General features: G+C 37.6%; 1 protein-coding gene across 5 annotated transcripts in view; it reads right to left on the bottom strand.

Annotated features, from left to right (window-relative positions):
- MYO5A (myosin VA) overlaps window positions 1-17,402 on the bottom strand; it is a 146,753-nt gene that overhangs the window by 39,457 nt on the left and 89,894 nt on the right. For all 5 annotated transcript variants that reach the window (XM_063449060.1, XM_063449058.1, XM_063449062.1 and 2 more), the window contains exons 8-16: window positions 16,206-16,313; window positions 14,892-14,998; window positions 13,982-14,247; window positions 12,407-12,488; window positions 10,274-10,414; window positions 9,761-9,886; window positions 9,021-9,104; window positions 4,871-5,032; window positions 3,299-3,396 (exon numbers count right to left, since the gene is read on the bottom strand). In XM_063449060.1, the coding sequence (XP_063305130.1) occupies window positions 3,299-3,396; window positions 4,871-5,032; window positions 9,021-9,104; window positions 9,761-9,886; window positions 10,274-10,414; window positions 12,407-12,488; window positions 13,982-14,247; window positions 14,892-14,998; window positions 16,206-16,313 (1,174 nt within the window). The remainder of the gene's footprint in view (window positions 1-3,298; window positions 3,397-4,870; window positions 5,033-9,020; window positions 9,105-9,760; window positions 9,887-10,273; window positions 10,415-12,406; window positions 12,489-13,981; window positions 14,248-14,891; window positions 14,999-16,205; window positions 16,314-17,402) is intronic.

A 17,402-nucleotide genomic window follows, 5' to 3' on the forward strand; every position in this document is an offset into this window, starting at 1 on the left:
ACTATTCCGTCAGATGATCTGCCTGATGTCCCTAGAAACTAACTGGCAGCAGAAATAGGTCAGCCCTCCTAAATTGTATCTGTTTACAGATCAATTTTTATATCCAGTTATCTAAGGTCTTGTGAGTTGGAGCTGCCCTTTTCCTGAACTAAAGTTATTATTTAATAGAGTTTAGCAGCTGATCATCCATATCCCAGGGCAGTTCTGACCTCTATCCATGTGAAACCATCTCAGAAATGTGAAACCAAAGAGAGGCTTAACATCCATTTGCTTTCAGCTACCTCAAGTTATTTTTGACAGTAATTATATCTCAGCCACTGAAAAGAAATACTCTGTATGAATTCAAAAAAAGGTTTCCATTTCTACCAGCCATCCTACAAAAAAAACAAAACAAAACAAAAAAAATAATAATAATTTTATGGGCCAGGGATATGTAGTACGAGAATGTTTTACCAGAGGCGGCTCTAGACTTTATGAGGCCTTAGGCAAAACTCAAACATGAGGCCCCACTAACAAAGAAGTGTCACATATACACATTGATGCACAGTTTACCTGTGTATGTCCCTGAGAGTGTGTCTGACAGAGAGTATCCGTGTGTGTGAGAATGCATGTCTCTGTGAGCATGTTTGCGTTTTTGTCTGGGACCCTATGTGTATGGGGTAGCTGCTTGAAGTGTGTTGTGTGTATGGGGGGGGGGGGGTGATGGTGAGAGGGAGGGGGGGTGATGGTGAGGGTGGGGGTCCTAAATTACAAAATTACACGGGAAACATATTGTTCCCCACAGCCCCCACCCATTAACAGGGGATGGGGTTCCTAAAAGACAATGGGGTGGACTTGTTGTTTATGCCCCCCAGCCCCCACCCATGAATGGCAGGTGAGGCCCTAACAAACAATAGAGGGGGACACCTATTGTCCTCCACCCAGGCTCACACCCATGAGCGGCGGGTGGGGGCCCTAAATGACAATAAGGGGGGACCTATTGCCCTTCCCCCATCCATGAGTGACGGGTGGGAGCCCCAGAAGACAATCGGGAGGGACCCTATTGTTCCCCCCCAGGCCGCCAACCATGGGCGATGGTTGGGGCTAAATGAAAAAATATCCCCCCTAGCCACCCCCACCCAAAAAAAAATAAACTAAAGCTCTACCTACCACCTAAACGTTTGAGGTCTTCTTTTTTCTAAAACCTTCGTTTTTCAGCCCCAAAAAGGCCAAATTAAAATCCATAAAGACCTTGAACTTGTAAAATAAAAAAAAGACCAGAGCACAAAATAAATAAATAAATAAAATCGCAGAAAAAATAATCCATCTTATAAAGCCTTCACACGCCATGCAATTTGACTCAGAGCACTCTGATTGGTTGGTTTTAGCCAACCAATAAAAGTGCTCTGATAGGTAAATAGTGAGCCTTACAGGTCAAATTGCAGGGTGTGGGAAGGCTTTATGAGCCTTTCACCGTCCTGCGGAGACCCCCATTGTCTTTTAGGGCCCACACCCACCGCTCATGGGTGGGTGCCGTGGGGGACAATAGGTCTCCCCCTTTTGTCATTCAGGGGCCCCACCCCCTGCTCATTGACGGGAGCCATGGGGGTAGGGAACAATTATCTATTAGGGCCCCTACCCGCCGCTCATGGGTGGGGGCTGAGGGGGGACAATAGGTCTCCCCCCATTAAACAACAAGTCCACCCCATTGTCTTTTAGGGCCCCCATCCGCCATTAATGGGGTGGGGGGACAATAGCCCCCCCCCCCCCTATTGTCATTTAGGGCCCCCACCCACCGCTCAGGGGTGGGTGTCAGGGAGGACCTATGTCCCTCGTTTAATTAAATAGCATGGATGGGGGCACAGGTGCCCAGGGGGCAATAGGTCTCCCCTCATTGTCATTTAGGGCCCCACCTGCCGCTCATGGGTGGGGGCCGGGGGGGACCCTAAGTCCCTTTTTAAGTTCATTAGCCCCCACTCGCGGGGCAGGGGTGGGGGTTAGTTAATAGATGCCCCACCATGGGGTTATTTATTACAAGGGGGGGGAGGGCTTTTTCAAAATTATTTTTACAACAGTGAGCAGCACTGTTTAGTAGACATGCCCCTACTAGCAACATAGCGAGTAGGGACATTCGGGAGATCTCAATCTCCCTTATGTTAATATATGATATATATCAGATTGACCCCCATAGTGTGAGGGAGGACATGTGGGGGTTTAGGAAGTGGCGGGGAGCATTGCTCCCTGCCGCTTCTATTTTTACATATGGTAGCTGGTAGCTCCCTCCTTGTAATAAACTAAACGAACGAACAAATGAACACAGATATTTAGTGTTTGTTTGTTCGTCTAAAAGTTTTATTCATTCATTAAACTTTCTGAATGATTGGACGAAATTCCCGTCCGAACTTTGGACAATAGCGAATGCCCAAGTGTTTAACTGGGCATGCGCGGGAATTTCATAGCTCTATCTAGTGTGGGCAGATGACGTGTCCCACAGGGACTTCATTTGCCCACACAAAGATAGCGACGCCCAGGACCTAGGTCCGGGCATAAAATAAAGATGAAAATAGGTAATATGGGGGTATTTGGGGTATTTGGGGGTGACTTGGGGAGCAATTAGATGTAGTGGAGTCAGGAGGGGGAGTTAAAAAAAAAAATCGGATGCGGCCATGAAAGTGCCGCTTTAAGTTTGTACTGCACATGTGACATGTTTTTTTTTTTTGTTTTTGTTTTTTAAAAACACATTTGACTGCATAAAGCCAGTTACAGTTGTAATCAAAATTATTCAAAATAATTTTGAGACTGGAGAAGTCATTATAAGTTGCATTTTCAATTGAGTTTGGAGAAACCACCTGAAGCATCCGTTGTGTTGAGCAATTTTAATTGCTTTTGTTTGATTTGTGCATTGCAAACAGGAGAAAGTCTGACAATAAACCTGATTTTCAATGGGGGTTAAATAATTTTGACTACAATTGTATTTTAACAGCCCTGATCAAAGCAAATTGACATGACTAAGAATTAGAAAGGTTCAGTTTGACCAGCACTTAGTACATGATCCACCTCTTGTACATATAACAACTTTTTTATTTACAGGGTAGAGAATCAACTGTATTTTCATTAGATATGAATCCATTTCTGGAAGTATAGCCCTGTTGTAAATTTTGGTTAAAGGGGCTGATGAGTTCTGCTATTTTCTAGAAGCAGAATAATCAGCCAGAGCAGGTGGCTCCATAAAACAATGGAAGCTCTTGTTAAAGTGAAAATGAGTCCTCTATGTTTTCACACCTCAAAAAAATCAAGGAATACATTCTCATGGACTTACGTGAATGGATACTTGAAGTCATTCGGTTTAATACAACGCACGTAGTGTGGGGTTGTTGCATTTAGCGTCTCCATAAGAAGTTGTAATGAGTTCCTAAACTGCATAATGCAAGCAGGAGAAAAAGAAAAACAAGTCAGCTATATGGATTGTTCTTAAATGTATTTTATAAGAAATAAAAAAAGAACAAGAAAATCAACATGAGTTAACACATCAGACTACAAGCATTACGAACATGTTTACATTACTTTAGTAGTTTTAAGTCCTATGTATAATAAAAAGTGTCCCAATATTAATCAGTCAGTAGGATCCACTTTTAGAATCTTGGCTCAAATTGCTTTTCAATTAGTATGTGTGCTCTTAATGAAGCAATTCACACACTACTAATTTGCATTTTGATTTATATTTTACAAAGGATTTGTTATGACCATGTAAAAATGGTATTAACATATATTTTCAGCTCGGGGACATACCGAAGTCTATGTAGACATAGGGACGCATTGGTTGATGGTTGCCTATCAAGCAGATTTTTAAAGAATGTTACCATACAGGCAACTGAAAGGACATCCAGGGAAGAGGCGGGAGGTTGTTCAGAGGGATGTTCGGTCTCGCGTGACCGGTTGGGAGTACATCCCTAACTTTTATGAGATATGGATTTCCACTACCTCACATTGGCTATCGCTCTGTCTCATTTAATCTCCCTGGGGGTAACAGTTATTTTATTACACTGGGTCACACTACTAACATGAGCTTCTTTAGAAAAAATACAAAAGGAGATATATGTAAGATGACTTTTTGATGATCGCTAATTTTAGTTAGTCTCTTTTTGTTTATGACCTCTGAAACTTGTACTTGAACACACTGTTCAATGGGATCGTTTATGCTTATATCTTTCCAGCCTTGTGCATACGAGCATTTCTGGGAAGATCCCACCCTACCTGAGCAGAATGCTCTCCCCGGCTGTTCCCACCTCCTATAACCTCCGATCCCGTACTAGCACGATATTTAGCATAGCGCAATACAAAAATAAAGTGTCTCGATCCTCATTTTCCTACAGAGCATCGCAATTATGGAATAACCTCAGGGATACAGTCAAATCTTCATTCAATCTAATATCTTTTAAGAGATCTATGGCAACGTACCTCAATACAGAATGCACCTGTCATGGTTTAATATATTTATTACCTGTTATGTATTAAATTTATATATGTGTCGATATGTATTATATATATATATTTACAGTTTGTATATTGTATTTTTGTAATATTGTAACAATGCAACGTTTTGTGAACCCAGGACATACTTGAAAATGAGAGAAATCTCAATGTATCCATCCTGGTAAAATATTTTATAAATAAATAAATATATTGTTTTAATTGCTTTTGATGGTTTGTCGGACCTGCGTGACCGGGCCTTATTTCTGTACACCTGTGTATAGTCCTACGTGGCTTCACAAAATGTGAAACTTACTTACGGGAACCTGCACATTTTTCTCTACTATTTTGTCTTTGTTATTTTTTCACCCAGGACTCAAATAAAAAATTTTATTAACAAAAAAAAAAAGTTCCAGCTTACCTGATGTCCTACAGTTTTTTTATGTTCTTTGCTCGTTTGGTCTGGTTTGGGTTTAGCTGCACGCAGACCAGTGCGTGATAGCAGGACACGTCCTGAGGGAGTTGCAGAGGTAGGACTCAGGATCTTCTCCTCTTCTTCAAAAAGCTCGGTAAGTATCTTAAACTAATGCATAGATATACATTTTAACAGAAGTAGGATATACAAAGTAAAATATAAATCACTGTGCTCAGTCAGCAAGGCTGAGTGATGGTCCTCTTCACAATGTTACCAACTATATTTCCCAATAGGCCATGGTTTCCATGATATTTAGCTATAATGGTCTAGAGCAAAGGTTCCCACCAATATCACTAGTTTTCAGTATCTCCTTTGAAACAGAATTTGGAAGTCTCTAAATCCTGAACCAATTGGGGCCTGATATATTTTGTGTTTGTTTTACTTATGTTTATTTCCTTTCAAATTCACTAAAAATGACAAAATAATTACAACCAATAAATGTTTACACAGCCTATCTGAAGACAATGGTTGAAGACAATACGCTGGTCTGTCAATAGGTATGTTTCATATTCAATCAGGATGTCTTAGCTAAATTAATGACAAGCCAACAAACTTGTGCAATAAATATTATCAGTAGCACATCAGGAAACTCACCACTAACCTCTCAACGTATCTCCCCGGACAAATACTACACAGGACTTAAGAAATAATGCCAACTTAAAAATGCTTTTAATATAAAAACTATGTCTAAAATGTATTTAATGTTGATCTTCAGCTACATTATTTCATGTTTTAGCCAACTGCTGTGATCACTGGAGATTCCTAGATGCTAATCGCCAAATCATGAAATACTATGTGACTTCTACTGAAATGAAATGCTACAGAGTGACATTGCTTTAAACCCCCCAATATAATGCCCAAATTAGATTTAGGACTCCAATATCATGGGGGTGGAAGATTGACCTATGGCTCTGTTGAAATAATAGAGTACTGAAATAACTGGCTCTGCACTGTGTTGAGCTCGGAAATAATATATTCTGTGAGGAATTCCAATCTATCAATCTGTGACAAGGTGATCTATCAATCTTCACACGTTCATAGTTCACATACAGCTCTGAAGCAATGTCAAACCTGCCTAAAAAAAAGAGATTGCACACAAGTTGACTGTATTTTATTTTAGTAAATCAATGTACTTTAACCAATGAAAAGTATCTACATTGAAGGGATGCTATAGGCACCATAACAACTTTAGCGTAATGAAGCAGTGTTGGTCTATAGATCATTACCCTGGAGTACTATTGCTTATTTGCTCTGCTGTTAAATCACTTTGTTTATACAGCCCTAGTCACACCTCCCTGCATGTGACTTGTGCAGCATTCCTACACACTTCCTGAAAAGGAAGATATTCTAGGTTTCTTTATTGCACAGTCTGTTTAATCTAGAATTTCTTATCCCCTGCTCTGTTAAAAGCCTTCTGGACTCTTCAGGAGACTTCTGTGTGTGATTAATGTTCAATTTACAAAATAGGAGATAAAAACATCAAAAGTAAGTTAACATCTGATTGAAAATTAAACTATTTTGTTTTCATGCAGTCTGTGTCAGTCACAGCAAGGGGAGGTGTGGCTAGGGCTTTAAAAACAGAAACAAAAGTGATTTAACTCCTAAATGGCAGAGAATTGAGCAGTAAGACTGGAGGGAAATTATACATATACTAAAAGTGATTCATTATGCAAAAGTTGTTTTGATGCCTGTAGTGTCCCTTTAAATACTAACACAATGCTTTACCAGTAGAAGGAAAATTGTAAAATGATTTGGGTTTCTGTTGACATGAGAGATAAACACATATGTCTGATAATATCACACATGTTCACTGCCCCCAACAATGTATTTTTTTTCTTTCTAACTCAATGTGCTTGTCTTGGCTGAACGTGGAACGCTACGAGTAAAGATTTGACTGGAGCTGGAAAGCTGCAGAGGGTTAGCCATGCTAATAACAATGGATTTTAACAATGAAGGCATGTCATCGGGTACCAAGTTGGCAGTTTTCGAGGATTCTAACAACCTATGCCCGTAATCGATAACCAAGTCATACAGTGCATGTTAAAGATATATCTTGAAAGTGCCGACAGGTTAGGCAGAATATAGTTAGTAGTTTGCTACTAAATAAAAGATCCAAAGAATAGCATAAAGGAACACGCTCGGCATTGGAAAACCAAAACTTAAATCAAGGGAAAGCTAAAAAAAAAGCCAGTAAAGCGGTGTTTGCTTTTGTTATTATTTAAATGGCTTGATAATAAATGAATATATATTTATTAATGCCATTGCAATATTAGACATCCTAAAGCAGTCATGCCATTAGTTATAGACCTTCCCATGCAGTTATCCATAAAGCACCCAGTGCCTGCAGTGTTTGCATTACGTTTACCTTGTGCTGAATAGACAATATAGAACATATACAAGAGAAAGAGGAAACAGAAGCGAGAAGTCACTTTACACAGTATTACGTTAGCTTATAAAAAGCTTCTCTTCAATTAGTTAATAGCAGTCTGAGCCATGAAATATGGATGATGTCATCTAACTGCACTCGTTACCAAACATATAGTCAACTACCTTAACACACGCTATAGAACATGATAAATACGTTTTCAAGAACACGGTGACACTGTGAACTTCAATCAATACGATAGACGTGTGCACAATGCACCGCTTTTCAACTTGCTCTCATAAATCAGAGTATTCATTTAAAATCGGGGAATCCTACTACAGCACCGGTATGATTTTTCTTTACATTCACATGAATAAAATATTTTTGAGATCAAGTTGTAAAGAAGTGATACATAAGTGCGCACAACAACTAAACTAATGAAACTTTTTTTTTTCCATGCAATGCCATTAATGCAGTTTTTTTTTTTTTTTTTTTTTTAGTTATTATTATAATTATACTGAGGCATTAGCTGATGGTTTTAAGTCATGTAACAGTAAACTGCTAAGCACAAAAATCACTTTTATAAACGTTTATATACCAGGATACTTAAAAGTATTTCCTCTATCTAATAGAAATATCCCAACCACATATTTCGCCAATTACAGATATCAGTCTTCCAAGCGCAGACGGTGATAAAGGCAAAGAGCAACCAATTAATGGCAAATGGGCCTATTTAGGATGTAGCCCACATCCTGGTAGGAAGCTGGCTAGAAAATACTACTAAACCAGTCAGTCAAGAGCTGGTCTCTCTACCATAATAAACAATATCCTAATTTCTTAAATCAATTACTTTTTTTTATTATAAAAGGAAATATTGTTACGTCACTTGAAGTGCTAATCTCTACAAAATTATTACGAATGTAGATACGGTTTTTCTCTCTGTATTTCTTCCCCTATAAGGATATTACAAACTAGGATTCTTTATTTTGTAATGTATATGTTGGTACATTTTGTTTGTTTGTACCTTGTTTAGTTATTGCAGCAAAAAGCAACTCCAGGGAAACCACTAAAAAGGATGGGATGTGGCTTATCCTCGAGTCTAAGGTATTGCACGAGCCATAACATAGACCTAGCTTTCTTAGAAGCAATGCTGGAGTGTATTGGTATGTAAATGATCATATGGTATTTATGGGGTAATCCAATAGGAAACAGATTTTTAGGAAAAGACGCTTATATAAAAATATTACACATTGATGTACGACAGGTCCATTAAAGGTCCACTAAAAAGTGCTTTTTAAAGACCACCAAAAGTCAGTGATTACCCCCAGAAAATAAAATCCTTCCCAACGGATGTACTGTATTTTAACACTAGGGTGGTAACACTTTCAGGAATACAATATAACACAACTACAGTAAGGAATAAAATCCAACCTCTTATAAACTTCCAATATTCACAAAAACATAATACTTTTATTTTTTTTGTTGTTGTTTTTTAAAGCCACTGCGCTCCCTCCTGCATTGCGCATCATTAGCATGTAGATTTGACGCACCTTCTGTTTATGTGCTACAACAGCCTGATAGAATTTTTGAAAAATGTATACACATCAGAATCATGCAAAACATCTGGACAGTGACTTGAATGGTCTTCAGATACATGGTATAGATTTGTGCCAGGATATTCAATTTAAAGCCCCTGCATCGTGCCTATAAGAATCATTGTGCAACACTAACCTTACTTGATTTCAGTACTTTAACTTGTTCTTCAAACACCGTATCTTTGTTCTTTTCCAAGAAGCCTTCACATTGATATTCTACCTGGAAAAATCAATCACAGCACGTGCATGCACTATTTATATCGACCTTCACATGCAAACAAAATAAATAACACATTTAAGCGGCTTATTATAGAAAAAAATACATATGTATTCCAATTCAGTATTAGAATTTTCTGTTTTTTTAAGCCACTGACAAACCTATTAGAAGGATCTCCAACCATCAATGTATCTACGGGTCAACAATATTAACTGAACACCCATACTATAGGCAAATTAAGGCTTCATATTGAATAGGGTTAGTTATACTTCTATCTTCAAATGTTGTCAAGGATTCCCTTGTGCTTTAAAATCCAGCTAAATTTAGTCTGTTCATACCATTTAAAGATAAACACAAAAAAAAAATTAAATGTCATTGGTTTTGACTTATCACCATGACTACACTACACAAGAACTAAGAGAATGCCATTGGCCTATCATTTACACTAGAATTACTTCCTGCAAACCAAAGCAGACACTGGCAGACAAAGCCAAGAGTCATGATTGACAGGTACAACTTTAACATTGAGAACGGCTGATAGCAAAGAAGCCCCTTCAAAGAGCATTGGATAATTTTACAGCATTAGATGCAAGCTATTCCAATTCTGTTTGTGTCATTCAATTCTAGACAGCAGCCCGTGGAACAAGAAGAGGCATTACCTTATCTGCAAAGTGCTTGATGATGAATGCAACATTGGACAGACGTGGTTTTTCAAACAAAACAGATTTCTTAAGGTGTGTGTTATACAGCTTCTGGGCCCATGTGTTATCTGAGCCTTTGGGCATCTGAAAATAAAATAATTGTGCAGACAGACATTTAGTCTTTGAAATAGTATAATAATTTTACTTCATAAAGATGGATAAATAACAAAGTTAATTTTCTTTGTGAAAATCAACAGGTGCCTATCATATGGCATTTTTCAATAGTACCGGGGCATCCACAACCGGTGAGTTGGATCAGAGTCCATCCTGTGATTGTAGGGTAATAAATGTAGATAAACTACAAGACCTAAATCGTTTATAAGCACATCAAGAGAATGAAAATGCTCACTGAGCTCTGGTCCATAATCATAAGAACACCACTAAAAGCAATGACGTAGAACAAGTAGGGATTCTTTTATAATAGATCATATACACAACACATCTACATATGGAGTCAGTTGGATCTCATACCTTACATTCCTCATCCAGCAAGTCAAGGATGCCCATTTTGGCCTCAATAAGGTTGATGCAAGGCTGGTTGTCATAAAAGTCAATTAAAGTCCATGGGATTTGTTCTTTCATGTACTCCTCCTGTTCCAGCTTAAAAACATGCTGCAGAGACACCACCATTTATTTCATGAAACGCATGGTTGAAAATGTTAACACGAGCTGTGTTTATATCACAAACCAAGGAAAAGAGATTCTAAAATCCTTCACACAATTTCTCATATTTTGGGACACTGAGCTATCAATATAATGGACTTACTTTTTTGTGATCCCCATCCAAAAGATTAAACAGGAAATTACCATTAAATTACCATTAGCATGGGATTTTGGGCCGCTATGACTGTGCAGACGTTGTTTGAATGATATTTTCTAACCTATCTGAGAGCATGTCCGACCGACTATTAGCAATTTTCATCTATTGAATTCTATTTTGATATTTCTGTCCTTCTAGTTTACCATGCAGGTTCTGGAAACATGCTTTGCTCTTCACAAAAATAAAGGACATCATGTTGCTATTTGCCAGGTTAATATTTGCATTAGTGACAATGTCTATTAAAACACCCCCTCTTTGCCTGACAACCATAACTTTTCAGTAAGATCATTTTGTGAAGTAAAAATAGCTATTCCGTATGGTTGCACTTTCTAATTTTGGAAGTCAGTCAATAAAAACAAAACTATTTTGACTCCATGATAAGTCTAACATGCAAAAATAGATCACAAAATATCTAAACTCACAGCAATCCAATAGATGCTGTACATTAAACAAAGACCTTCATCAGCCAGTTATCTTAAATGGTCAAAGCATCATTAAGGTTTTGGTTCCTCAACAGCTAGGAATGTACCCTTTGGCCAGCCCTGCATTACAATGAAAGATTTTCCTAAACCTACATCTTTATATTTCTCACATACTCAAATGAAGAATGTTTCAGGTTCCTTGATAACTCTGACGGTATAGAATAAGTAATTACAAACAAAATGAAACAAGGTATGAGAAAAACAATCCTATACTATCATCAGGATCCAGTTGGCAACAAACAGCAGATGCGACAGATAGATTATATGTTTTAACAGACGTTATCCACGCCCATTAACAAGTTATATTTTACATGAGAACAACATTTTTTAAAAAAATGTAAAAGTTCATAGAAGGAAATGCTCATCAGTCTATAGCAGGTTTCTCAATAGAACTGGGTTTTAAAAAGCAAACACAACATTTAGTGATTAAAGACATAGACATATAGCCGCAGCTGCACCACCGCCATGATTTTATGCAAAACCAGTTATTCCCAAACCAGTCCTCATGGCCAAGTAACAGTCCAGGATTTATGCATTTCCATTTTCTATTCCAATGGATATACTGGTAAAACCTGTACTGATACAGATTCATGAAGACTGGTTGTAAGATCACTGGATGTAAAAATAAACAAACAGATATATGCCTAGAATTAACAAGGAAACGTTAGAGAAAATACAAGCTGCATAGAATTTTCCGATATTGCCCAAAGTGAAAATGTTTGAAATTACAAAAGGAGTGTTATTTTCTTTTACTGAGAAGGGAACACTATTTCTTAAACTATGCTAAACACGTTCTATAAATGTAATTATAACTCAACAGGAAGTCAAATTAAATTTTATAAGCCCAATCCATAAAGGACTGCTAAAGTCATGTGAGCAACTTCATCTCAGGGGCCCTGTCCTTTAAAACACTGCAGCTTGAAGGTTTAATTTGCCGGGTTCAATCCACCTCTAGTGACTGTCTTCCCGATAAACACTAGAGCCATGTGTGTGTAAGCCCCCATAGGAAAGCATTGATCTATTGCACAGCATTGGATTGGACCATTGTGGAAGAGGCCACGCCTCATTTGTGACATCACGGGAGGAAGAGAGGCAAGAAGCGCCATGAGTGTTTCGGTCTGGAAAAGGGTAAGTAAACAGCTTTATTTAAATTCCTTTTTAGGGAACACATGGGGGGAGGGGGCTATATAAACTGGGACAGGGACAGGGACACTAAAGCATTAGGGATATAGGTTTGTATCCTTAGTGTTCCTTTAAAGGAGTGATTGTAGTCAGCATGAGATGATTTTATCGGGTACTCACCAGATTGAACTGTTGTTGCAGCTTCTCGTTAGCATAGTTGATACAAAATTGCTCAAAGCTATTGATATCGAATGTCTCAAACCTATAAACATACAAACACTGTTGAAAATCTATTTTTTTTTTAAAAAAAAATGACAGGATGACAATTACATTATTGTAAGGAAACAAAGAACACTGAAAAATGCCCTGAAAGTAGATCTAAACAGACATCTTCACAGGAATAATAAAATGACTCATCCAAGTTCTTGCCAGAGGGATGCTGCTGGACCAAAAAGACACGCGGCTCCCTCCAAAGCACTCAAGAGGGTAAATCAGCACCTGAACTGCTGCATTGCGTTTTACCTATTCCAATTTCTACAAATTAAAATTGACTCCTGAATTACAAGAATTCCCCACTCCATCTCATGTAGCTGAGTTTGCAATTCTTTTTGCAGTCCATAACAAAACTGCAGTGTTAATTTACTGTCATTTACTGTCTTGCTGCACATAGAGGCTCTTTAAAAAACAAAACAAAAATAAAAACTTGTCATTACATGTTGTTACAACTGAAAGTAAAGGATAACATTTAAAGGGATCCTATAGTGCCAGGAAAACCAAGCCGTTTTCCTGGCACTATAGGCTCCTGGAGTGCCCCCCACACGCAGGGCTTACCAGGTTAAGGGTCCCTCTGCGCTGGGTCAGGCTCTGCCCAAGCTCCTCCCCCCGCCGGTGGGGGAGACCTGCTGCGCGCGCATTAGACCTCCTCATAGGAAAGCATTATTAAATGCTTTCCTATGGGGAAAATCTGATGATGGAGGTCCGTGAGGACATCCAGTGTCAGATAACGGACCAAAGGTCCGCTTGGATTCTGGAAGCCCTCTAGTGACGGTATGATTTACATTGCAGCACTAAGTGTAAAAAGTGTCACAGCACCCAGACTACTTCAATTAGCTGAATTGGTCTGGTTGCCTACAGTGTCCCTTTAATACAACCACTTTGAGTTTTTATTTGCATTCAACACATATAAGTCACACGCTTTTCAGTGCATCTCCTGGCTTATACTCTGTCTGTAGGGCCCTTATCTTATCTTTAATGTCCTTCTCTGCTGAGACTATGCACCATTTGAAATTCCCAGAGTGCATTTTTTAGATGTCCTGCGCATGCGCGATATGTCAGGATTTGTGAATGCACATTAGCTCTTCTTACTTACACAGTGTAGATCACATGAGCACCGAGCACTGAAAAGAGCTATTTACTCATGTGTGCATTGCAAAAGAATACACAACGGGGGTTTAATACACATATTATACTCATCTAAACCCGAATCTTCCTAAAAAAATTAAATGGAAAACTGGTTGAAAAAAAATTATATATCACATTAAACCTTTATATAAATAAAATACATATATTTAATGTTATATATATATATATATATATATTTTTAAACCAGTTGTATTTTTCTATTTCATTTTTTAGAAGGATTTAGGTTTAGACGAGTATATTCTCTACCACCTGCATTATTGTGATATATGCACTGGAGATCTTCTAATTATATTTATACACAAAAAATGAAGAAAATAAAGTATACATTTTTACCCATAAATATCCAAGACACCAATGAATGAGTTCTGCTTGGCAGACGAAAGAAGCGCTTTGTTGACATGACACACAATCCAGTTGAACAAGTAGGCATAGATGTGCTTAGACAAAGCATCTCGGGCGTTCACAGCTTGCAGCCTTGCTATGGGCTTGATATATGTCTCAGCTGCTGTAACAAGCTTCCTATGGCACAACCAGTGAGCCATCTCTTCATATTCCACTCCCATGAGATCACAGAATATAGCTAGAGGAACGTGTTTTGGCTGTATTAAAATAAAAGGAAATATAAATGCCATTATCTGTTTTTCAAATGAAAATCAGAGGTATTGACTTCAAGGCTGAAACAGATGCCATAACCTTTCTTTAACAGATATATATCTCAAGATCTCTGTAGCATCCAAATTGACAAAAGAGGCTTACATAGCTTCTAAACAGTGTACAGAAACACAGATTATTTTCAAAGTTTAAAACATGCTTTCAAAGGTAAATAAGAAGCAGTGGATTTCTGGAAATGCATTCAAATAATGTATATAGATAGATTTCTCACACTTCTCAATTTATCTATGGATAAGCTTTTCAAACGATTTGATCCTTTGCATTAAAATTTTGAATTATTTTTTAAATCATATTTAAATAAACATAAAATATATAATAAATAAATATAAAAACACACACTCACACACACACACACACACACACACACACACCTGCCCTGCTCATCCTCCACCAGCAATGTGCCACTATTATTACTATATCTCTGTATGTGCAGTGCTTAAAACGGAAACACTGCACATACAGACTCCAAACACTGGGATACTTCAAATCACTGAAGTGGTCATGGTGTTTGGAGTAAACCTTTCAGCAAGTTCAGCTCTGGAAAACATTCTTCTCATATTCAGGTACTCACCGGGACTATACAACTGTCAGAATCGCGGGCCTTAAATTCCACGTTGCCCAAATGTAGAATAGCAGCTAAAATTCTAAACATCCCCATCTGATATAAATCTCCAATTCCTAAAGTAGAAGAAAAAAACAAAAGCCGGATTTTAAACATATAATAATTCCACAGACCTGAGTATAATAGGTATATAATAAGTTATCGGAGGATAAGTACCCTGTGGTGTACCGGTAGCAGGCTAGCCTTGTCAGATGTTCCTGATCTACATTTTCCATTATCCTCAGCCAGCTTTATACTCTGGGAAATGTAGTCCAGGAGCCATGGCAAGCCAGGACTGCTATAGGGTAGTAGTTGACCCATAGGAAATATGAATCCCTGTCCTTTAATACAGCCTATTATTTTTAACATCGTAATGATTTATTCAGCGCTTACTCGCTAAAGTGTGAATTTTCAGGAATTAAATGTGATTTCAAAATGAATTTCTAATTGTATAAAGTACCTGTAATGGCAAATATGTGTCTTTTTGTGGTCACTGAATACAGCTAAACTATGTATAGATAGTTCTAAAACTGCAGGTCTTCAAGCCAGCAGAGTATTTCCTGGATCAGCATTGTACACTAGTTCAAACCTACAGTGCCTTTTCTGCTAGAAAGGCTTTCAACTTACAATTCAAAGGTTTTACTACATCTGGGATACAAAATCATTTATCTGTTAACAAAATACCTTTACTACCCAGAATTTGAATAACGGTAACATGAACATTCCTTTCTAACCATGAATGATCAATATACCTCTTTCATGATAAAATACAAAGAGGATTTAACCAGTGTGGTGGAATAATGTGTATTCAATCTAACTTTAACCATCTCCTATTGGCTGCACAATATTCTGATTATGATCTTTCTGTCCCCAGACTGAAGCATGTAGTATTTTTCTTCACTATACTACCTAAAATGTGGGTCGCCCATCTGTCCAGCACAATATAAATACTTAGCTATATCTAGATGGCAGAGCACATTTTATAAATTCAATTTGATTTTAAACCCTATCCCACCAAACCGTATACAGAGTGATGCACAAAATTGGAAAATTGTCAGAAATGAGAATTGAATTTTAAGGCCAAAGCAGTCGAACTGTAAGTACAGTTCAACTATTTTGGTCTTAAATTTAAAATTTACTTTAAATTCCCGATAGTTCTCACTTTAATGGAAAACCCTAATAAGAGGAGTTTATTTCACAGTTATTAGCCGATTTTAATAAACAATGTTACATACAATATAATTAGGCATGCACTTTACAAAGTTTGGATTTATGCATGATTACCTAGTAGATCGCAAGCTTGCCTTGTGTTCCTCAGTTCCTTAGCATCGTCCACTCCATCTATTATGGGGCTGCGTCCTTGTTTTGTATAATGGAAGGTGTTTGCATTTCCTGCAAAAAGTATGAAAATAATGGACATGGTTTTGTTTGTATGTTTTACCAAGTTCTGTGAACGTCAAGGCTTTATTTAATAACAAGGGTGTCGAGATGAGTTTACTAAACAAAAGCTGCAATAATTGTGCCAAAATTGGCTTGGAAAAAAGTATACAGTTAACATTGTAACACTGTTCGATTTTCATTCAAAGGAGAGTTCCCACTCTTCTTAAGTGAAAAAAGAGATATTTTAATTTAGGTCTAATTGAACACATCACTTTGTGAATGTATTTATCTGCGCATTTGCTAACTTGGAACTACCTAGCATTTTCTTGGATCAACCAAATCTGTTACCAACAGTGACCGTACTGAACTCCCCAATCCGCAATGATTTTCTCTGATACTAAACCCATTTATGCTATCAGATCCCATGGCAAAGTAAAAACAAGGACATTTTGTAAATCACAATAATTCCAATTCAGAACGGATGATGGTTTAAGAAGAAGCTTGTTTCTTTTTATGAAGGCGGTCACAAAGTATAAACAAAATACGTATTTAGGACTGTTTTCCATATAGCTTAATGACTATTTATCTCTGCACAAACTCGTCTCCTTACAGCTTTACCTAACGTTATTTTACAGTGCTTGAAACTAATGAATCTACAATGCTTTTCCTGAAAATACTAGATAAACTCAATTATATAAAGATAACGGGGGCAACACACAAGGATGTCGATTTCAAGGCTGGATATTTATACACATGGCTTAAACAGCAAAAATAGCAAAAAATAATTCACCTGTAACCGCCTAGCACAAACACAGGTTTACAAACACAAATTCAGAAACTAATAATATCCCACTGAACACAAGAGTGCACACTGGTGTATTTAATCTTCTTGAAATGAGTTGAGTTTTTGCGAGATGAACAAAAGCTCATTTGCTTCCAAGAAGTACAATCACGTTCAATTTGCAAGAAATAAAAATCAATATGATACAATGATCTTGCACTAAGTTACATTGCCCTTGGGAGGTTGTAGAACTCAATGGAGACGTTAAGGTAGTATAATTAAACACCTGCAATTAGAGTTTTTATCAAACATAATGGCAC

This window comes from Pelobates fuscus, chromosome 3 (genome assembly GCF_036172605.1).
Source record: "Pelobates fuscus isolate aPelFus1 chromosome 3, aPelFus1.pri, whole genome shotgun sequence".
Lineage (NCBI taxonomy): Eukaryota > Metazoa > Chordata > Amphibia > Anura > Pelobatidae > Pelobates > Pelobates fuscus.